This window comes from Aythya fuligula, chromosome 25, assembly GCF_009819795.1.
Source record: "Aythya fuligula isolate bAytFul2 chromosome 25, bAytFul2.pri, whole genome shotgun sequence".
NCBI classification, from domain to species: domain Eukaryota; kingdom Metazoa; phylum Chordata; class Aves; order Anseriformes; family Anatidae; genus Aythya; species Aythya fuligula.
The window spans coordinates 6,164,758-6,186,192 of NC_045583.1; the positions used below are offsets into that span (position 1 = coordinate 6,164,758).

Genomic DNA, 21,435 nt, shown 5'->3' on the forward strand with positions numbered 1-21,435 from the left:
TTTTTTTTTTTCCTCTTGAGTTTTCACCCTTTTATGTGACCACATCTCTGTCTGATCTTGGCAGACAACCTGGGATTTGCTTCCTGCTTTGATGTGGCTGAAGCCGCTGGTGGCTCCCAGCCCTGGTTCCCTTTCCTGTTGTGTGAAGGGCAATTAATTCCTGCAGTGGTGGTTGTTTTTTTTTTTTTTTTTTTTTTTTGACCTTTCCAGCCCATGTTAGTCTTGTCCAGGATATCTGCAGATATGGAGATGCTGTTCTACATTATCTTACATTTTCTTTCTTTGTGTGGATTATCTGCAACTTCTAAATTGCCTTAAAGAGCCCAGTTTTAGCTGCTAGATCTATGCTCCTAGCTCTGCTTGGGAGCAGAGTGGCGCCTGCTGGCCACCTCGTGAATAGGTGACTGTCCCCACCCGGCCAGGGTCCGTGTGCGGAGGTGGCTGCTGGCCTGGGTTTGGCTGGCTGGGTACGGGGAGTTCACTGTTCCAGGGTGCTAATCTGAATTTGGATGGGGGTCACTCACCCAGCATTATCCTCATCTCTCCTAGTGTGTTTTTTTTGTTTGTTTTTGTTTTTTAGCCAAACTGCACCTTAATTGAGTTTAAAACTTTTTTTCCCCCTCTTTCTCCTTTTTGATTCTTAAAAAGATGTATTAAAGAGGGGAAAAGCACTGGGGGTGCATCTGGCTGCAGAGTTTGGGCACTTGCTGCATCAGAGCGGCCCCATCTCCCAGCAAGAAGTGAGGGTGGTTTTTAATGGTGTCTGGGTTTTTCAGGGGGGCATTTCACTTTTGTTTCAAGATGGATGCAGAGATGAACCTTCCCCCTGTCCCAGCCTGGGCTCCCCTTTGCTGCCCCATCCCTCGAGCTGGGCTTTCTCAGCTGCCTCCCCTGCCCTCTTATAGTGTTTCAGCTGCTCTCATTGCCTTGTTCTTTCCTTTCCTATCCTTGCTGGTGACAAATACTTCTCTTTTCCATCTCTTGCAGCTAGCCCCAGGACAGGGAAAAGTCCTTGCAACCCAGTGAGGTTTCTCTTAGCTTTTATTCCCCCCCCCCCCCCAATGCCTCTTTCTTCACCTGGCGAAGGCCAGAGCACAGCGGAAAGGACCCTAGCCCTGGGTTCTCTTGTTCCCTTGCTGCCTGTGCTGCCTGCGTCGCCTGGTACACGGATGTGAGATGCTGTGGTACCCACGAGAGGGCTGCTCTTGCTGCCCTGTCCCCAGGGACAGGGGATGCTGTTTTAGCGCTGGGTTGTGGGCGCTGCTGATAGCGGAGGGTGTAATGCTCCTTTTTTCTTGGTGGGGACTGGAGGATGATGCAACCCTGAACGGTGTGGCTTTGATCACCCTCTTGTCCCCACCTTCTCCTTTGATTATCCCTCTGCTGAGCTGCACTTGCCCAGCAGCTACGTGGGGAGCCCTCTGCTCTCCCTCAAACTCCGCAGGGGCCTGGGGCTTGGGTCTCTGGGGGCCTGGGCTGGGCCCCCTGCCCTGGGAGCACAGCATCCCCCTCTGTGCCACCCCTGTCGGGCGTCAAACCCGGGAGTAGGGCCTCCAGCTCTGTATAAGCCATGTTGTGCGGGGCAGCCGGGGTGGTGGTGGCAGCGTCGGGCTGGGAGAGAGAGGTTTATTTTGTATATGAATGATTTTTAATGAATGCAATATTAATCCTTGCAGTTGAGCAATAAATCATTAAAGTCTAATTAAACTATTAGGAAAAAGAAAGCACTCCTCCTGTGGGCTGTTTGTTTGAAGACTACTTGCATGCACCCTCTGCGGGTTGCATCTGAGCCCCGTGTGTGGTGGGGGCTCTGCCTGGCACCAGCTCGGGGCCGCGCCCAGCCCCCGGGGAGCTCCTCCAGTGCCCTGCATTTGGGCTCTGAGCCTCCCTGACCCCACTGAGGGGGACTCTGATCTTCTCTGAGCCCCTCTTGGCCCTCTGAGAGGCTGAGAGTTCTATGGGGTCTCTCTGCTGGCAGCTCGTCCCCCTCTAATTGGGATCTAAGCCCCCCCGGTCCCCTCGGTTTGAAGGTTCGCTGCTTCAAGGCCCCTCATTTTGGGGTCCGTCCCTAGCACCGCCCCTTCTTGCCACTCCCAACATGGCGGCTCGAAGCCGTCGAACCGCGGGCGGAAGTGCCGCTCACAGCATGGCTGCGGGCCGCGCCGGGGCTCCGGGGGCTGTGCCACACCTAACATGGCGGCTCGGGGGCGGAGCTCGGTGCCGGCCGGGTACCGCGCCGGACGTGGCCGCCGGGGGCGGGCGACTCCGAGCGGTGACGCGGCCGCCGCGGCGGGGCGGCGGGACGGGCGGGCGGAGCCATGGCGCAGCCGCCCGAGCGGCCGGAGCCCGGCGCCACTCCCAACATGGCGGCGGCGCTGCCCCGGCTCTCCCTGCCGCTCCCGCGAGAAGGGGGGGTGAGTCCTCGCGAGAGCTCGGCGCGCGCGGCGGAGGGCGGCCGACATGGAGCCGGGCGGCGGCGGCGGCGCGGGGCCGCTCCCGGGCAACAACAAGGCCCGCGGCGGGGCGGCGCCGCCCGGGAAGGGCCGCGACCTGGGCCGCCCGCCGCGCAAGGACTCCGAGGTCAGCGCCGCCGCCGCCGGGCCCGGCTCTGCGGGGGGCGGGCGGAGGCCTTCCCGGGAGGGGCGGGGCCCGGCCGGTGCCGGTCCCGGTGCGGCGCCCGGTCCGGTTCCGTCTCGACTCTCCCCCGGCCTGGGCCCCGCCGCTTGGTTCTGGTGCCGCCCCTCCCGGCCCCGCGGCGGGCACGGCTCGGCTCGGTTCAGCCCCGCGGGGCCGGGCCCGGCCCCGCCAGCCCTTGTCCGTTTGCTCTGGGCTCGCAGCGCCCCGGTGCCGGCACCCCGCGGGCGCTCGGTGCGGGCCCGGTCCGGGCGAGAGGTGACGGAGCCCTGCGAGGGGTCCCCGGGCTGTGAGGGGCCTCCGGGCCGGGGCCGGGGCCGGGGCGCTGCCTCGTCCCCCGGCCCTCCCGGTGTGTCCCCAGAGCGTCCCGGCCCCGAGGGCTCCGGAGCTGCCCTGGCGGGGGCAGGGGAAGCACCCCCAGGAGCGGGAGCCCCGCGGCTGGGCAGGGTTCACCGGGGCTCGGCTCCGATGGGAGCAGACTTCAGTCCCCGGAGGCCTCCCGCGGGTGTTTTCCCAGCCCCACCAAAGAAGCTCGGGTTGTTTCTTCATGTCTGTTGACATCTGTCTGTCGCTGGGGGAATCGTCGAAGTTTTCTTAAATCTGTGCAAAAAGGGTGAACAGCTCAGTCTCGTCTAACCCACGCCTTTCCCAAGGTTGAGCACGCCCTGCCTCCTGCTTTGTGTTTGGGTGTTTTGGGGCTCCTGGACTGTTCTGGAGGTGGTGCAGTGGCGGGGACTGCCTAGCAGTGAAGCGCAGCCCAGCTCAATGCGGCAGCAGGGCTGGGGAGAGCTCTGCTGGGGGTTGCCTTGGTAACGTTTATGCTGCTGCGGGTAAATTTGTTATTTCTTAAACAGAAGATATAGTCCTGGATCTGCAGGAGGATGAGGTGAATCGTGATTGTCTTGGGGATGTTGATTTTACTGAAAAATGCTGTAATTGAACTGATTTTTTCTACTTTTAGGGCTACTCCGAGTCCCCAGACCTGGAGTTTGAATATGCAGATACTGATAAATGGGCAGCAGAGCTCTCTGGTAAGGGACTCATCCTGATGAATCAATTAATCAGCCATGATTTTCTTTCCTGGTAATGGTTAAAGGAATTCTGTCGACTCCAACGTTTTTGTTATTGTCTTTGAATACCTCACTGGCGTTAAAAGGGATGTGATATCATGTAATGATTTTTTTTTTTTTTTTGCCATACACTGGGTTTATTTTTTGCATTTCCCTCATTGTAAATAGCAATTAACTTGTCAGGGTTGGAGCTTTCTCTGATGGCTTGGTGCAGGTTGTGAAGATTTTCTCCCTGTGTTCTTTTGACAGAGCTGTACAGCTACACGGAAGGGCCTGAGTTCCTGCTCAACCGCAAGTGCTTTGAGGAGGACTTCAGGATCCATGGTAAGACCTTTCCCTTGGAGCGCTCGCCCTGCTGGGAGTGGGATGGGGATCTCATGGAAGAGATGCAGGGGTTGCTGCACTAATGCTGTGTCAGAGAGCTTGAGCAGGCAGTGGCAGTCTTCATGTGTTTTGTATTGCAGACCTCATTAGCACGTGTGGGCTGGCCCTGGTGCACAGCTCACTGTGTCCAGCATGATCAGCATTTGCTGGTGTTAATGACCAAGGAGATTTGTCGGTGCCAGGACAGCTGTGCTGGAACATACTGGCAGCAGCAAGAGCATCCAGCTCATTTTCCATCAGCTGCTAGTGGCAGTGTAGATGGATGGGATTCATCCATCCATGTGACGGGAGACAGGAGACAGTCCCTCTGCCCTGGTCACGCATGCGTGGCCATTATTCCCAGTGATGTCTAGTTTGCTGGCCAGCCCTGTTTTCCTTCAAGCTGAATCCTTTTGAGCTCTTCCTGCGATGTTTGTGCCCAGTGCAGACAGAGGTGCTGCATGCCCTCAGCCTGTCTGCTTTGGCTTTCCAGTGCGGGACAAGAAGTGGACGGAACTGGACAAGAACCAGCATCGCACCCATGCCATGCGGCTGCTCGACGGGCTGGAGGTCACTGCACGGGAGAAGCGGCTGAGGGTTGCCCGAGCAATCCTTTACGTTGCCCAAGGTACATCCTGACACTGGGCTGGCGGCCTTTACCCTGTTCCTAAATCTGGGTAAAGGGTTGGAAGCTATTGATTTAAAATATTTTGAAGAGTTTATTTTTCATTGCATCTTTGATTCTACTTGGGATGCCTTGAACAAAGCTAATTCTTGAGGGAACTAGACAGTTTGTAGGAACTTTGTCCAAAACTTAGAAGTATTCTATGTGCTATGCTTGCTCTGCCTGATTTGGACTCTTGTTACCCACAAGAGAGCAGTTCTGTCCCTCTGCATCTGACTTTTGGCATTAAATTTAAGAAAGTGTTTGTCGTTCCCTCTGCAAAGCGTTCTGGCTGCATGGAAGGGCCTTGGGGTCCCTGCAGAGGTGGGATTCAGTGAGGGTGTCATTGCAGGCACGTTTGGGGAGTGCGGCTCTGAGGCTGAGGTGCAGGCGTGGATGAGGTATAACATCTTCCTGTTGCTGGAAGTGGGGACGTTCAATGCTCTGGTAGAGCTGCTGAACATGGAGATTGAGTGAGTACTGTGGGCAGACACTTAAGAAGTGGCTCTGGAGCTCTTCCCTGGGTGTTTTTTTTCACAGAATCACAGAATGTTAGGGATTGGAAGGGAAAGATCATCTAGTCCAATCCCCCTTCCAGAGCACAAACACCTAGATCAGGTCACACAGGAACGTGTCCAGGTGGGTTTTGAATGTCTCCCGAGAAGGAGACTCCACAACCCCCCTGGGCAGCCTGTTCTGGTGTTCTGTCACCTTCACAGTGAAAAAGTTTTGTCTCATATTTAAGCGGAACCTCCTGTGTTCCAGCTTGCACCCACTTCCCCTTGTCCTATCATTAGATGTCACCGAGAAGAGCCTGGCTCCATCCTCCTGACACTCACCCTTTCCATATTTATAAACATTAATGAGGTCACCCCTCAGGCTCCTCTTCTCCAAGCCAAAGATACCCAACTCCCCCAGCCTTTCCTCGTGAGGGAGATGCTCCACTTCCTTAATCATCCTTGTGGCTCTGCGCTGGACTCTAAAGCAGTTCCCTGTTCTTGAACCGAGGGGCCCAGATGCAGTATTCCAGATGCAGTCTCACCAAGGCACAGTAGAGGGGGAGGAGAACCTCTTTTTGACCTACTAACCACACTCCTTCTGATACACCCCAGGATGCCATTGGCCTTCTTGGCCACAAGGGCACAGTGCTGGCTCATGGTCATTGTGTGTTGTCCCAGCCCCATTCCTGGTCTATCCCTAATGTGATTCCTGCAGCCTCTGGAGTGACACGCATTGTTTCGGGTCATGTCATGTAGAATTAAATGGGATCAATGCAGAAATTCACCAAGAGCTGTGTTGTCTGGCAGTGAATGAAACAGCTGTGTTCCTCCTTTCTTGTTGATGGGGGGGGGGGCTTGTTGCAGCAATACCTATTCCAGGGTTCCAGGGTTTGGCTCTGGTGTGTGGGTTGCTCGTGGCAGAATTAAAATGTCCCCAAACTCACTGAGGATGTTTTCCCTCCGCAGTAACAGCGCAGCTTGCAGCAGTGCTGTGAGGAAGCCTGCAATCTCCCTGGCTGACAGTACGGACCTGAGGTATGGAGCAGGGTTTGGAGGAGAGGCGGACAAGAGTTTCTGGCTTGCTTTGCTTTGCTTTTTTTCCTCTGCGCCTGAGCCCAAACTCCTTGGTGTGGAGTGGTTGAATGGAAGGCAAGCTGTGGTTGTGGCAAATGAAGCCTTCCCCCAGAGCACTGGCTGCTGGCAGCCTCCTTAACCCGCCTCAACCTCTGGTGATTAGCCCAATCTTCTGCTCTTTGCAGGGTACTGCTGAACATCATGTACCTGATCGTGGAGACAGTCCGGCAGGAGGCTGAGGGGGACAAGACCGAGTGGAAGAGCATGCGACAGACCTTCCGAGCAGAGCTAGGTGAGGACTCCACACTTGTTGGGGAGGATGGGATGGGGGTTCCTGGGGCTGAAGAGCAAGAGGGCAAGATCGGGTTTGGCTCCAGGCCCCAGGTAGCAGGGCTCTGAGTTGGTTTCTGCTAGGCTGAACCTTGCTGGATGGGGTGAAGGAGGGGAGCAGAGGAGGCCAGCCAGCCAGCCTTTTTTGCAACCTGTGTGTGCACTCCCTGGGGAATGAAATTGAATATTTGGGCTGTCATTTCCTCTAAAAACAGCGTTAAGAAATTATGGAGGGTGCAAGGCCATGGAAAAGCAAAGAGGAGCTGCCTGGGGTGAAATGAGGACCTCGGAGATGGGGGTGAGAGCCTGTCAGAGCCACGGGAGGTGCAGGGGCCAGTGTTGCCAGTGTGCAGGAGGATGGGTGAGCACAGGATGTGAGGAGGGCCTGGCTATCGCTGCTCTCTGGTTCCAGGAGCCCCTCTGTACAACAACGAGCCCTTCTCTGTAATGCTCTTCGGGATGGTGACTAAATTCTGCAGTGGCCACGCTCCGCACTTCCCCATGAAGAAGGTGCTGCTCTTGCTCTGGAAGACTGTGCTGGTAAGGGAAAGGACACTGGGCGTGCCAGTGTGCATCTTGCAGTTTTATGTTTACCAGAGGAAGGAAGTTCTGCCCTCAGAGCTGTCTGTAATTGCTCCATCCTTTCCTTTCTGGCATTTAGCCGAGTAGATGTGTGCCCGATTAAAAACCTCTCAGGTTTCGCCCCATAAGGGAGCATTGGATGTTGGTCTCTGGAGTTGGATTTCAAGGATGGACCCAATTAAGGCCCTTAGCCAGGGTTCCAAGTAAAGAAAAAGGTCCAGATACCTCAGCTGCAGCTGCACGAACACCCTCCCATCCCTGCTGTATTTCACAATGACAAAAGCAGTGTGGAGACGGACAGATCTTGTTTTAGACTATGGGGAAGGATTTGGGACTCCCAGAGAGCAGATTTGGGAGGGTGGGTGGAGAAGCCCCCAGTGCCATGTACGGAGGACTTGTACCCCTCTGTTCATGTTGCCATGGTCTCCTTTGCAGTGCACCCTAGGGGGCTTTGAGGAGCTCCAGAGTATGAAAGCAGAGAAGCGAGAGGTCCTGGGCCTCCCGCCGCTCCCAGAGGACAGCATTAAAGTCATTCGCAATATGAGAGCTGCCTCCCCACCAGCGTCAGCCTCCGATCTTATTGAGCAGCAGCAGAAGCGAGGCCGGCGGGAGCACAAGGTGAGTCCAGAACTGAGGCCAGCGGTGTTAATCAGGAGAAAGCTGGGGTCAGGACACTGATCTTGGAGCAGTTTGTGCCCTGGATATTTCCCTGCCTGACAGTAAGCAGTAGGACAGAACCCACCTTCCTGCTCTTTTTTTTTTTTTTTTTTTTCTCCAGGCCCTGATTAAACAGGATAACCTCGATGCCTTCAATGAGCGGGACCCTTACAAAGCTGATGACTCTCGTGAGGAAGAGGAGGAGAATGATGATGACAACAGCCTGGAGGGAGAGACCTTTCCCCTTGAACGTGATGAGGTGATGCCTCCGCCCACCCAGCATCCCCCAAGTGACCGCATTGCCTGCCCCAAGGGGCTGCCCTGGGCCCCCAAGGTCCGGTGAGTCTGGGGGGCTGATCCTGGGCTGGGCTGCAGGGAAAGCTGGAGCTGCTCAAGTAAAATAGAGGCTGTTACATTTTGTGACTTCAGCAGGGGTGTGTGGAAGATGTTGGAGATGGGGAGGTCAATCAGGCGGTCACTTCAGTGGCTATCGGTCAGTGGGATGACACCCACTGTTCCCTTTATTTGGCCACGAGGCCAAATATTTATTCCTGATGTCCCATGCTTGGGGGCTGTGGTGTATCACAGAATGGTTAAGAATGGAAGGGACTTCTGGAGGTCGTCTGGTCAAACCCATCTGCTCAAGCAGGGTTACGTAGATGAGGTTGCTCAGGACCATGCCCAGGTGGCTTTTGAAGATCTTCAAGGAGGAGACTCCACAACCTCTCTGGACGAGCTGTACCGGTGTTGTCACCTGTGCAGTACAGAAGTACTTCCTGATGTTTAGATGGAACCTCTTGTTCCAGTTTGTGTCCATTGCCTCTTGTCCTGGCACTGGGCACCACTGAGAAGAACCTGGCTCTGTGTCCCCAGCTGCAAGGGGGATTTAGGCTGATGGGAAGATGCGACTCTTCTTCTTGTCCCTTTTGCTGCAGAGAGAAGGACATCGAGATGTTCCTGGAGTCCAGCCGCAGCAAGTTCATTGGCTACACTCTGGGCAGGTAGGTTCCTGCAGAGCCATCTTGGGGAACTGTTGGTGTGGGGGTGCTGTGGCAGAGGCTGCTAGTGTGGGGGCTGCTGCTACCCTCCAACTGGCAAGCTCAGGGCTTCTCTGCTGCCAGCTCCTCTGGGTGGTGGTCCCTGACCTGCCCATGGGGTGGGTGGCTCATGATTGCTCCTGTCTGCAACCAGCCCAGCTTTTTCCCTTCTCTCCAGTGACACCAACACAGTGGTGGGGTTACCCAGGCCCATCCATGAAAGCATCCGAACCCTGAAGCAGGTGAGTACGTTGATGGATTCCTCCAGTTCTTGCCTTTGTGTGGGTCCCCCTCCCCCTGCACTGATCACAGGTCGGGGCCAGTGCTGTGTTTTCCTGACCTCTCCCCACCTTGCTCAGTCCTGTGAGATGAGAGACCTCAAGTTTTCATCTCTTCCCTGGTTTCCCAGGCTGGCCAAGCCTCTTTCCTCACTGGCTTCATCCTTTTCTTACTGGGGTTGTCCCAGAGGTGAGACCAGCAGCCACCGTCCCCCTGCCTCCCTTCCCATCAGTGTTGGGTCGCCAGTAGGATAGGAGTAACAAAGGTTCCTGGAGGGACTAAAAAAGATGAGAGGACAGAGCGGGAAATGCAGTAATGCTGGGGCAGTGTCAGGATGTGCTGCAGAGCAGGCAGGGAGTGATGACATTGGTGGGGGACTCTGGCCCTCGGTGTGAACCCTCTTCTTTCTCTCTGCAGCACAAGTACACGTCAATCGCAGAGGTGCAAGTGCACATGGAGGATGAGTACCTGCGCTCCCCGCTCTCTGGGGTGAGTGTGGGTTGGGGATGGGATGAGGCTCCAGAGTTGGAGCTGTGGGCATGTGGTTCTGCCTGGTCTTTCAGCAGTCGGGAGGGCTGGGTTTGCTCTGCAGGTCGTTAGGGAAGGAGGAGCAATTTCTCCAGGGACAGAGAGTGGGGTATGCGAGGGGACTTGGGCAGGAGCCGGGGGTATCCTACCCTCAGGGTCAGAACACCCAGGGCTGAAACAGACCCTTTGCACTGGTGGCTGCTCCTGGTGTGAGGTTTTCTGATCTCTCCTGGCACCAGGGGGAAGAAGAAGTAGAGCAAGTTCCTGCAGAGATCCTGTACCAGGGCCTCCTGCCGAGTCTGCCGCAGTACATGGTGAGCACTGTGGGTCTCCTCGGCTCTGCTCCATCCTCCTGGAGCCGATCTGGGAGCCTCTCGCCTCTGCTGTTCTGTCCTTTTCTAGTCATGTCCCCACGTTTTCTTCCCTCTGAACATATGTGTCACTGTCCCTCTGTTGTCTGGTGGGGAAGGGTGGCTTGTGGCTGGTTTCCCCCACCCCCTTTTCCATCTCTCTCTTTTCTCCCCAGATTGCTCTCCTGAAGATCCTCCTTGCTGCAGCTCCCACATCCAAAGCTAAGACAGACTCTATCAACATCCTGGCAGATGTCTTACCAGAGGAGATGCCGTGAGTGACCGTGGAGGGCAAGTGGAGGTGCTCAGTTGTAATGGGGAGGGAAGGAAGAAGGGTTTGGAGCCGGGCAGGATCGTGGGGGCTGTGACTGTGCTGAGGCTTCCTGGGCAATCTGACCGTTGTGTGGTGTAGCAGAACCTGACTGCATTCCCTGCTTGATAGCCCAGGGAATGGCAAGACTGCACACAGACACTTCTGGGGCAGCCTCTGGGGCTGGTAGGGTGCAGGCACTGCCCCAAGGATTCCTCTGTGTGCCCCAGGACCACAGTGCTGCAGAGCATGAAGTTGGGAGTGGATGTCAATCGGCACAAGGAGATCATCGTCAAAGCCATTTCTGCTGTCTTGCTCCTTCTGCTCAAGCACTTCAAACTGAATCACATCTACCAGGTGAGCTGGGCCAGGGTCTGGCCACCAAGCTTCTGGGATGGGCAGCACCCAGGATGGGTCTGCATTCACCTGCCCACTTGGCCTTTCTCCGTAGTTTGAGTATATGGCCCAGCATCTGGTCTTTGCCAACTGTATCCCACTCATCCTGAAGTTTTTCAACCAGAACATCATGTCCTACATCACTGCCAAGAACAGGTAGTGGAGGAGGGTATGGGAAAGGGGGTTCTGCTTGCTTTCTCCCTCTCTGGCCAGGGCTTGGGTGCAGGCAGGCCCAGTTGTGGGACTGCATTGCCCCACGGCCCTGCATGGGATATGATCCATGGGAGCAGCGTGACACCCTCCCTCCTTTCTGCAGCATTTCTGTCCTGGACTACCCATACTGTGTGGTGCACGAGCTGCCGGAGCTGACAGCGGAGAGTCTGGTACGCTGCTCCCTTCTCTTCGGGCTCCCAGTGACCTGCAGTGCTTTCCAGAGGGGTTTGTGGGCGCAGGGAGACAGCAGCGCTCCAGCACCCAGACCTGGCACCCTCAACACTTCTGTGCTCTGCCTCTGGCACTGCTGAGGGTTCTGTGGGTACCCTTGGGCTGGCAGGCATCTCCTGGCTGCTTGCTGTGCGGTGCCTCTTTGGGCAATGGTCCTGGGGCCAGCACAGCCTCTCTGTTTCATATCTGCATCCCTGCTTCCATTTCATGCTTTACTTCTGTCTCTGCTTTCCTGCAGGAGGCAGGAGACAACAACCAGTTTTGCTGGAGGAACCTTTTCTCCTGCATAAACCTCCTGCGCATCCTGAATAAGCTGACCAAGTGGAAGCACTCCCGCACTATGGTGAGGGCTGGGGACCCCTCGGGCTCAGCCCAGGCAGGCTAAATTGGGTGAGAGGATGGTGGGTACCTTGGGGTGCCCCTCAGGCTACACCCCAGAACTTGCTGGAGAGTGGGAGAGCAATGGGGGTGCCTGCAGAGTGACGGGAGGTGGGTGGGGAGTGGGAGGCTTCTGGGGAGGGTGCGTGCATGCTGCACGGAAGGTTTGTGTGTGTGCCTGGGCTGGAGGAGGGGGCTGGCACCTGTACAGCAGGGGGCACCCGGGTGTCCCCAGCTGTGCCACCACCCGGCCCTGGCTGTTCCTCAGATGCTGGTGGTGTTCAAGTCTGCGCCCATCCTGAAGCGGGCACTGAAGGTGAAGCAAGCCATGATGCAGCTCTACGTGCTGAAGTTGCTTAAGGTGCAGACCAAGTACCTGGGTCGGCAGTGGAGGAAGAGCAACATGAAGACCATGTCAGCTATCTACCAGAAAGTGCGGCACCGTCTCAATGACGACTGGGCTTATGGCAACGGTATGTCTGCTGCAGCTGCCACAGTGTCCTGTTACCCTCAGTCCTTCCACTCCATGCAGAGATGTGTTTGTGCCAGAGCTGTCCCTTTGCTTAGGGCTTTTGCAGCCCCTAGGTCTGGGAGGATTTGGGGTGATGGCATTGTGGGGAAGGAGCTGGCAGTGGCCAGCAGTGTTGGAAATGTTGGTGGCTGCCTGCTCTGTGCCTATGCATTCTGCTCTTTGTAAGAATTTGAAAAATCTCATCCTGGGGGATGTTGGTTGCCTGAAGTGCCCCGGCTCTCCTCTGACACTCTCTTCCCTCTGCCCAGACCTGGATGCCCGGCCCTGGGATTTCCAAGCAGAGGAGTGTGCCCTGCGTGCCAGCATTGAGCGCTTCAACTCACGCCGCTATGACCGGGCGCACAGCAACCCTGACTTCCTGCCTGTGGACAACTGCCTGCAGAGCGTGCTGGGCCAGCGCGTGGAGCTGCCTGAGGATTTCCAGGTCAACTACGACCTGTGGCTGGAGAGAGAGGTCTTCTCCCGGCCCATCTCCTGGGAGGAGCTGCTGCAGTGATGGCCTCGCAGCGAGGATAGTGGGGAAGCAGGAGGTGTCTGGGGACAGGCTGGAGGCTGGGGGGTGAAGCCGCAGGTGTGTGGCTTTAGCAGGGTCTGTGGGTGCCTGGCCCCCTGCGGCAGGGCTGGGAGGGATCCGGGATGCCATCGTGCCCCTCTGCCTTCTCCCAGGCTTTGTCATCCTCAATCCTGTGCTGGGGGTGAAGGCTTTGAAAAGAGGCCACAGTTCCCTGGGTGTCTCCTGTTAGATGGAGGACACTGTGCCCCTGCTCCAGCCTTTCAGATGTGGTACTGCCATCGCCCTGCCACCTCATCGCCCTCTCACCAGCCAGGGCCGAGGAGGGAGAGCAGTTAGTGGAGCAAATCGAGGGGAGGTGATGCTGTGGGACACAGGGCTACTGTGGCAGGAAAACCATAGCTGTGTCCCCCCACCAGACCCTGCTGGGGGACACAGCAAGGGGGCCAGGGGCGCTGGGAACATGGTGACAGGGCCGAGGGGCTGGGGTGGGCTGGAGGCTGCAGTCTTCCCTTGCCCCGCTGGGTGGGGTGGATGAGCTGTACATATATATATATAATCGCGATACCTCTGAGCTGAGTGTGTCTAATCTCTGTCTGCGTCCTCATCCTTTGGCCCCAGGGGAACAGCCATCGGTGAAGACAGTGGTGGGGCTGAGCTGGTGCACAGGTTCATGGTCTTGTGTTTCCCATCCTTGTCCCCACGTGGTCCTCAGGTCACACACTTAAGGCGGACCAGATCTGTTGGCCTAGGGGGTGATCATCCCCCTGTCCTCTGCTCTGGTGAGGCTGCACCTCGAGTGCTGTGTTCAGCTTTGGGCCCCTCACTACAAGAAGCACATCAAGGCCCTGGAGCGTGTCCAGAGCGGGGCTACGAGGCTGGTGAAGGGCCTGGGACACAAGTCCTGTGAGGAGTGGCTGAGGGCACTGGGGGTGTTTGGGCTGGAGGAGGCTCAGGGCAGAGCTCATGGCTCTCTGCAGCTCCCTGAGAGGTGTGGGGAGCTGGGGGTCGGCCTCTGCTCGCAGATAACCAGGGACAGGAGCAGAGGGAACGGCCTGGAGCTGTGCCAGGGGAGGTTGAGGTGGGCAATGAGGAGCCATTTCTGCTCAGACAGAGCGGGCAGGCGTTGGGACGGGTTGCCCAGGGAGGTGGGGGAGTCCCCGTCCCTGGGGGGGCTCCAGGAGAGGTTGGGGCTGGTGCTTGGGGACATGGTTCAGTGGGTGCTGGTAGTGGGGGGACAGTTGGACCAGGTGATCTTGGAGGTATTTTCCAACCTTAACGATTCTGTGATTCAGTGGAGGAGCTGGAGACCAAAACCATCCCTAGAGCCTGGTCACAACAGAGCTCCCCTTTGTGCCTTGCCATGCCTCAGTTTCCCTGACCAAGGGGTAGCAGCAGCTGTGGGTAGCTTGGGTTGGTGAATCCCAAAAGATTCACCCCTGATTTCAGCGAGAGGCAAGACAGGGGCAGAGGCTGAACCCATGGTGCTCCTGCTGGGTGTCCCGTGGCACAAACCATCCCCAGTGCTGCACCCTGCCCTTGTTCCCCACTGAGCGGTATGGATGGGGGGGGTGATGTGATGTGTTTGTTTGCAAAGCTGAACTGCTGAGGGCTGCTTCCCTCCTGCTGGGGTGCGGGCAGCCCCCGGCACCCACCTTGTGCCTGCTCCGCTCCCAGGGCAGGAGCCAACGCCTGAGCAGCCGAGGTGTGAGCGAGCTGTGTCTCCATCATGCCTCTCCGAAATGTTCCCCAGCTGTGCGGGTGATCACAGACCGTAGCTTTTACAGCATGGCCCCAGCCATAAATAACTTATTAAAAGTGCGTTTTATTGTTTATAAATGAGTAACAAAATCCCTGCAGATGGCAGGGGCTGCAGGAAGTGGGGGTGCAGTATGGGGCCCCTGGGGGTTGTCCACCTGCCGTGGCCATGGTGCTCCTGGGGTACTGAGAGTGTTGGAGGGTTTTGCATGGAAACCTTGGGTTATTTTTTGCCCCAGATTGGGCTGGTCAGTGAGGCTGGGCCCTTCCTGAGCGCCTCCACTTTCCTTCCCCAGCACGGGCATGCAGCAGAACTGGCAGCAAAGGGGGAGGGCTATTTTGGATATTATTATTTATTTTTTTTTGCACAAGGGGGTATAACAGCATCTTTTAAAGATGGGGTCAGCAGGAGCAAGAAGAGACCTGTTCTTGGCTTGATTTGGGCAATTTGGCCATGGTGATGGGGTCTTTACTGTCTGGAAAGTAAGCTCGGATGCACTGCCTTGAAGAGGTGTTTGGGGGTGCTTTGCAGTTTGCTCCAGGACCCCCCTGTCACAGAGCAAATGAAGCACATCAGCTGCATGGGGAAATTCAGTCGTGTCCCCCCCCCTCCCGATGCCTGAGACCACTCCAAAAATTGGACCCCCCCCCCACCCGAAGTGACCATTTCTTCCCAGGACAGTTGCAGCTGGGGCACCCAGACTGGGAGGGAGGGAGGGGAGGGAGGAAGGGGGGAGCTCTGCGCTGGTTTAGGGGCCACGTGTCCAAGCTGGGGAAGAGAGCACCTCAGTTCCCCAGGAAGAAGGGAATGGTGCCCCAAAACCACCCAGCTCCCACTGCCATGCGGGTCTCCCATCCCTGTCCCCATGGTCACCTTCCCTGGGGGCTGCAGCCTCAGAGTATTCTCAGGGTTTTCTGGAGCTGATTTCCAGGGTCCCAGCACCAGCCCCCGTGGCAGAGGCAGTGACAGCTGGGTCCCCACCAGCCACTTGCTGCTTCTCTGTGTCTGCGGGGAGGGGGCAGAGAGGTGCCAGGGTGGGCTGTGTTTCGGGGGTACCCTTTTGCTGCCCCCCGACAGCACGATGGAGAGGGCTGGGCTGGGGGAAGCTGGCAGTGATCGGGGTGAATGGGAGACAGTGGTGACCCCGCTGCCCCGCTCCCACCCCCCAGTGCCGAGCGGTGCTGTGTGCCTCGGGAGGGAGGAAGCAGGCAGGGAGGACGTGTCCCGGGGCTGTGGGGGGCTCAGGCGAGTGGTCCATGTCCCGTTGGGGTGGGTTACGTGGTCCAGCCCAGCAGGCTGCCCGGCTCCTTGGCTTTCATCCGCAGCGTCACCAGGGCGGGCGATTTGTAGTCGTTCTCTGGAGGGGGCTCGAAGGGGTGGCCACCGAGGGTCGGGGGGAGGCCGTGCAGGGAATAGAGACTGTTGATGCCGGGGGGGTGGCTGGGAGAGGTGGGGATGCCCATGAAGCTGGCCATGTTGCTGTGAGCATGGGGGTACGGAGACACGCACGGGGATGGGATGCTCTCGGGGGCCACGAGGCAAGGCCCTGTTGGGCTCCCAGGGCCAGAGCTCGGCCACAGGTTGCTCTGCAGCTGAAAAAAGGAACAGGAATCCCGAAGTGAAGCGGGGGAGAGGCTGGGTATGCACAGATGAGGGTCGGGACCACATCGCCCCCCCAGCTCTTGAATCCCCCTTGCCCCCAGCGAGCGAGCAATGCAAGGGCTGCCGTTGCTTTACTTTAATTGCTTGGGGGAGCTAATCCTGCCAGAAATCTGTGCAGAACGCTGCCCTGCAGGGTGTGCAGTTTGCAGTGCTGCTGACCCCCCTGTCACCTCCCCAGCCCTGTTCCCTTGTGGTGCTGTAGCCCCTACACCAAGCAGGGCAGTCACGGGAGAGTATGGAGGATGTGTACAAAGCTGCTTTTTAAACTATTTTTATGCTTTTCAGTGTTTGAAAATAAGGCAGTTTTGCAGAAAAGGGAGGGATGAAATGCTGATGGATTTATAGGACGATGAGGAAGAGGAGGGAGACCCTGGGTGACCATGCACCATCAGGGGATGCTGACGGGAATGATGGATCACCAGCCCTGCAAAAGGGGTTTCCTTGCATGGGGGGGAACCCAACACCTTCCCGGAGGGGTACGTTCCCAGGGGAGATGGCAGGGCCATGAAGCAGCCTCTTCCTGCCCTAGCAGAACGTGATGCTGCATCTTCACTGTTCTCCCGTGGGGGCCAGGTGCCTTGCAAGGGGAGTGGACACAACCACACAGCTCGTGGCAGAGGCAAAAGCTGGGCAATGTGGGTTACCGATGGGGGTAGTGGGGTGCTGTGGGCAGCTATGGGGTTTCTCACCTCCTGGATTTTCCCATAGCGTTCCCGTTTCCGCCACTTGGCCCGTCGGTTCTGGAACCAGACCTGGGGGGCAGAGGAGGGGCTGAGGTGTGGAGACCTCTGCCTGTCCCGGCAGGAAGAGTAGCCTGTGGTGCCCCCCCATCGTCCCCTTCCCCTGCCAAGGCTGCTGATTCTCTCCATGGTGGGGAATGGAGAAAATTCCCTCATGTGCAGCTCTGGACAGCCTCCAGCTCCCCAGACGTTTTCTCTAGCAAAAGAACAGAAATGGCGCATCTCTCTTGGAAAAGAAGCAGTCCTGCTCCACGTGTGGTGATTTTCTCTGCCTTGTGATTCTGGGCTTCATTTACCCCAGGTTTTGCTGCAGGAGGCTCTTCAGGACAAGACACCCCACCCCACACCCCCTCTGTGCTGCTGGGAGTGTACAGGTACAGCAACATGTCCCGGAGAGCAGGACGTGGTGCTGGGATTCCTGCCACACAGCTCTCAATGCTACTGTTAATTTCAGCCAAATCCACCCCAAATCAGGGCTTGCAGCTCTCTCAGAGGCCATGGCAGGCACGGCAAGGCTGGGTATGTGCTGGCTTGGGGTGTGTGTCCCCTGCCCCTGCCTTGTCCACAGCCCCTGCCCCATGCTGGGGGCAGTACCCAGAGCTCGGTGGCTCGGGGCAGTCAGTGCTCAGCCTCATGCCATGTGCCCCCAGCCTCGTGCCCTGCTCTGTTCCCCCCACCCCGCCTGCACTGCTCTCTACACCAGGCCCCCCCTCCAAGTCTCCTCTGCCAGCACGGAGCATCACGCTGTGTGGAAACGCCTCTGGAAAAGCCTGCTGGCCTGCTGCTAGTACAGTGCTGGCAGAGCTGGGGCACGGAGGGAGGGCCTCACCCTACCCCACAACACAAAACTGGGGTCCTGGGATGGGATCCCCAGCCCCATCCAGGCTGCACCCTGGGGACTTGGGCTGGGTGTGGGGATGCTCCATCACTGCTCATCTGGGGTTGGGACGGGAGGGAGGCTAGGGGGGTGTTTGGTGGGGCACAGGGTACAAGGAGGCTGGGGGGTGCTGGCAGCAGCCTCCCAAAATTTAACTTCTGCTGTCCCTTGGAGGGGACAAAGGAAGAGGTGAAGTGAGGCAGCTGGCACTTGGCACCACTGTGGTGGTGGGTGCAGCGAGCACCAGGGCTGGGATTTCCTCCCTGGGGCTTGGCGCAATCCTCCAGGAAGCAACAGCTTCTCACTCAGCATCACCTCCACAAGCTCTGCTGCGCAGGAGAGGAAAGTGTCCTCCAGCCCTGCCTGGCACAACCCCTTAGCAAGATGCCGAGAGCCCCGAGCCATACCTGCACCCTGGCCTCGGTCAGGTCCGTCCGCAGCGCCAGCTGCTCACGAGAGTAGACGTCGGGGTAGTGTGTCTTCTGGAAAACCTTCTCCAGCTCCTCCAGCTGGAAAGTGCTGAAGGTTGTCCTGTTCCTCCGCTTCTTGCTCTTGCTTCTGCCCAGCGGCAGGGACTCGGGCAGCGGGGGAGCTGGGTGCTCCCGCAGGCTGCCCAGGGGTGCTGCCAGCATGCAGCCCAGCTGTCCCGGGGCTTTGCTGGGGGCTCGGCAGGCTGCGGGCACCACCTGGTACTCGCCTTTGCATCCCTTCTCACCACCTGGGAGGGGAGAGCCACAAGGCGGGTTGGTTAACGCAAGGAGCCCCCCGTCCCTGCGGGGAGAGGATGAAAACTGCATTTTGGGTGCATTCCCCATCACCCCATGAGATGTGTGGGTGCAGCTCCAGGGGAAAGGGGCTCCGTCTGGGTCAAAGTCATGGCAGGGAGCGTGGAGGGCAAAGCCCTTGCTCTGGGGGAGCGGGCGGCTGGCTCCCCGAGGGTGCCGGGGAAAAGCTTGGTGGGTGCTCGGCACCACAGGACCCGCACTTGGGGCGCCTCTCAGGAGCTGCTCTGATGGGTACAGGGTGTGTGGCGGGGCAGAGGCAGGCGAGTGAGGGTTCACCTTCCTGGCCGAGCTTTGCTCAGCTCTCCCTGCTCCCTTCCTGCACAGGCTGCTGCCTCCTCCCGGGGCAGAGCCATTGGAGCTACAGAGCCTGGGCCACATCCAGAGTCCTATGGCTCAGCTCAGTTCAAGGGGGGACAGGCACAGTGCACCCCAAAAAGCCTCTGCCTGCTGCTGGTACTACATTTCCTTCAGCCGTAACTCAGGAAACAATTCAAAAAGGAGTAAAAAACAAACAAACAAAAAAACCCACCCTCTGCTCCTTTCCCCTCCCTCCTGCACGACAGGAGCCAGAGCAGTAAGTTGGGGTTCCCCCCCTCCCCGCATTGCTGCTTGGCCTGTGGGGAGTCTCACAGAATGGACTCCAGGAGCTAAACCCCTGCCAGTGTTTCAGAGGCACCACGATTGCCTTTGTCCCCCAGGGAGGGGTGCTTGTCCCCATGGAGGGACATGAAGAGCTCAGAGAGTCTGAGCGGCTCTGGCCAGGATCTGGTGCTGTGGGGTCCCCTGAGGAGCAGAACTGGTGAAGGGGACCTGGTCCCCCAGCAGTTGCAGGGGACACACAAGGGCTTTACCCAGACAGGAGATGAACTGAAATCCATTCTTTTGCCCCCACCCAACTACCACTTCCAGGGACTTGGGCTGGCAGCAGGTAGAGGCCAGAAGCCCTCCTGGTGGGCTCAGCCCTGGAGATGGGCAGGATGCGGCCCACCGCTGGGTGCTGGGCACAGCGCAGCGCCTGGGGCCGGCGAGGGGGAAATCACCTCCTTGGGGACAGATCCTCCTTCCTGGCCTGTTACCGTCACATCTCAGCGGAGTGGGGTCCCTGCACACCCCCGTGAGGCTCTGTGCTCCCCCGCAACCAGCCCCCGGAGCGGCCTTTTCTGGACTTTCCTTTTTGATTTTTGGTTGTTTCATAATTAAGGCAATTTGGGGGTTACTGCACACAGACAAGAGTCAAGGTGCATCTGCTTTGAATTAACGGGAAAATGTTATCTTGGGGCGGGGTTTTTGGGGGGGCGACTGCTCCCCTTCCCTCTCGGTACCGACCTGTGTCCATGCCCCGGCGGCGGGTAACGGTGAAGGGATGAGGCCGAGCTGCCGCTTCCTCCCGGCTTTGTCTTTCAAAGGGCTCGGCCGGGCTGAGCCCGGACTAGAGCTGGGCCAGGGGGTTTAGTGATAAAAAATAAGCCCCACCAAGGAGCAGAGCGAAGGTGAAAAAAAAAAAAAGAAAAAAAAAAAGCAACTGAAAATCAGGAAAAACAAAGTAAAAAAATCCGCTGCACAAACCGGTCTGATAAATGCGTCGGGTCTGGGGTTTTTCCCCTTTCCAAAGGCACCGCATTTCCAAGCATCCAGCGGGTTCCAGCATTGGAGACAAATAAATAAATGGCCAAAAAGGAGAAGGCAGGAAGGGAGCAGGATACAGGCGTGTAGCTAAATAAACAGAGTCGCAGGGGGACAAAGAGGATGGGAAAAAGGGAAGATACAGATACCCCCCAAACCAACACCCCCTGACCAATTTTGCGGCGCTGGGGAAGCCAGCAGCTGGGGAACAGCTGCACGATTATTGGGTGAACCGGGAGGGGAAAGGAGCACTCAGAGGGATCATTAGTGAAGGGACGGGACACGGGAAGGGCTCCCGGGAACTGGGGGAGAGAACGCGGCTGCCGGCACCCGGAGCAGGTAAGCGCGGCCCCAGTATGGCCCGGCCCGAGGGGTGGCAGTGGGGGTTCCCCGTGCCCCGTGGCTTTCTCTACCTGTGCCGAGCCCCACCTGGTTCCCATTACACTGCGGTGCTGCCTTTTTTTTCTTTTTTCCTTTTTTTCCTTTTTTTTGGGGTTCTATTAAAGCGAACGGGGACATAAAAGGCCCGCGGGACGGGATGAACCGGAGCCCTCGGTGGTCTCCGACGGCCTCGTCCGGGAGGGAAAGAGCGAGGAGAGGAGCGGGCCCGGGGTGCTGCCCGGCCGGCGGAGATCGGGAAACGACGAGGAGCGCCCCGGGGGAAGCGCCGCGTCCTGCCCGAGCCTGGCGGCGGCCCCGAGCCGGGACCCCCCGGGACCCCGCCGCTCCCGGCCCAGGAGCTGCCGTCGGGCGCCGGGCGCTGCCGGTGAGGCCCGGCCCGGGCGGCGGCCGGACGCATCCCCCCCGAGGGACGGGGCCGCTTTTCCATCCCCGGAGCTTGAACTCACCCCGCTCCCGGCCCCGCCGCTCTGGCCGGGATCCCCGCTCCCCTCGGGCTTGCCGGGGTCGAGGCCGCCCGACCGTGGCGATCTGTGCTCTAACAGGGCCATGTCGCGACAGCGGGAGCGTGTCGGCGATAAGGGGGCCCGGAGGCACTGAGGCCAGCCCGCCCGGCGCATCCCCGGGGCCGACGGCAGAATCGGGCTCCGTGCAGGGGCAGAAAGGAGGAAAGAAAAGGGCTGGGGGAGTACCGGCCCCGGCTCCCACCTCCACCCCGCAGCTCCCGGTACCTGCAGCCCCGGGCGGGTAGAAGGGCTTCCCACTGACGGCCACGGCGAGGGGCCCCGGGCTGGTGGCACCCAGGTACCGGGGCTCTGCCTTGTCCGGCGGGCAGTGGGGGCTGAGCGGCGGCGGGTGCCGGGGGGGTCCTGGCAGCCCGGCCACGAAGGGGCCGGGGGTCCGCGGTGGCCCCGGGGGGGGCCCGGCCCGGCGGCCGGTGGGGAAGGCCGG

At 58.5% G+C, this 21,435-nt stretch overlaps 2 protein-coding genes across 3 annotated transcripts; one reads left to right on the forward strand and one right to left on the reverse strand.

The window, feature by feature from the left end:
* Positions 1-2,358: 2,358 nt before the first annotated feature.
* STRIP1 (striatin interacting protein 1) lies at positions 2,359-13,213 on the forward strand. Of its 2 annotated transcripts, none has more exons than XM_032203289.1 (21): positions 2,359-2,414; positions 3,596-3,665; positions 3,954-4,028; positions 4,561-4,695; positions 5,084-5,204; positions 6,198-6,266; positions 6,491-6,597; positions 7,048-7,175; positions 7,653-7,835; positions 7,996-8,213; positions 8,810-8,875; positions 9,090-9,153; positions 9,608-9,679; positions 9,958-10,032; positions 10,245-10,342; positions 10,609-10,735; positions 10,830-10,930; positions 11,091-11,157; positions 11,457-11,561; positions 11,865-12,069; positions 12,377-13,213. In XM_032203289.1, the coding sequence occupies exons 1-21, from the start codon at positions 2,364-2,366 to the stop codon at positions 12,622-12,624; spliced, it is 2,385 nt and encodes a 794-aa protein (XP_032059180.1). In that variant the 5' UTR covers positions 2,359-2,363; the 3' UTR covers positions 12,625-13,213. The 2 variants fall into 2 exon arrangements, with proteins under 2 accessions (XP_032059180.1, XP_032059179.1); XM_032203288.1 differs by lacking the exon at positions 2,359-2,414 and adding an exon at positions 2,453-2,580.
* Positions 13,214-15,672: 2,459 nt separating this feature from the next.
* Positions 15,673-21,035, reverse strand: ALX3 (ALX homeobox 3). Its single transcript, XM_032203039.1, has 5 exons — positions 20,934-21,035; positions 19,789-19,891; positions 18,085-18,395; positions 16,705-16,812; positions 15,673-15,990 (listed from the first exon to the last, which is right to left on the reverse strand). The coding sequence occupies exons 1-5, from the start codon at positions 21,033-21,035 to the stop codon at positions 15,673-15,675; spliced, it is 942 nt and encodes a 313-aa protein (XP_032058930.1).
* Between the last annotated feature and the right edge of the window lie 400 nt (positions 21,036-21,435).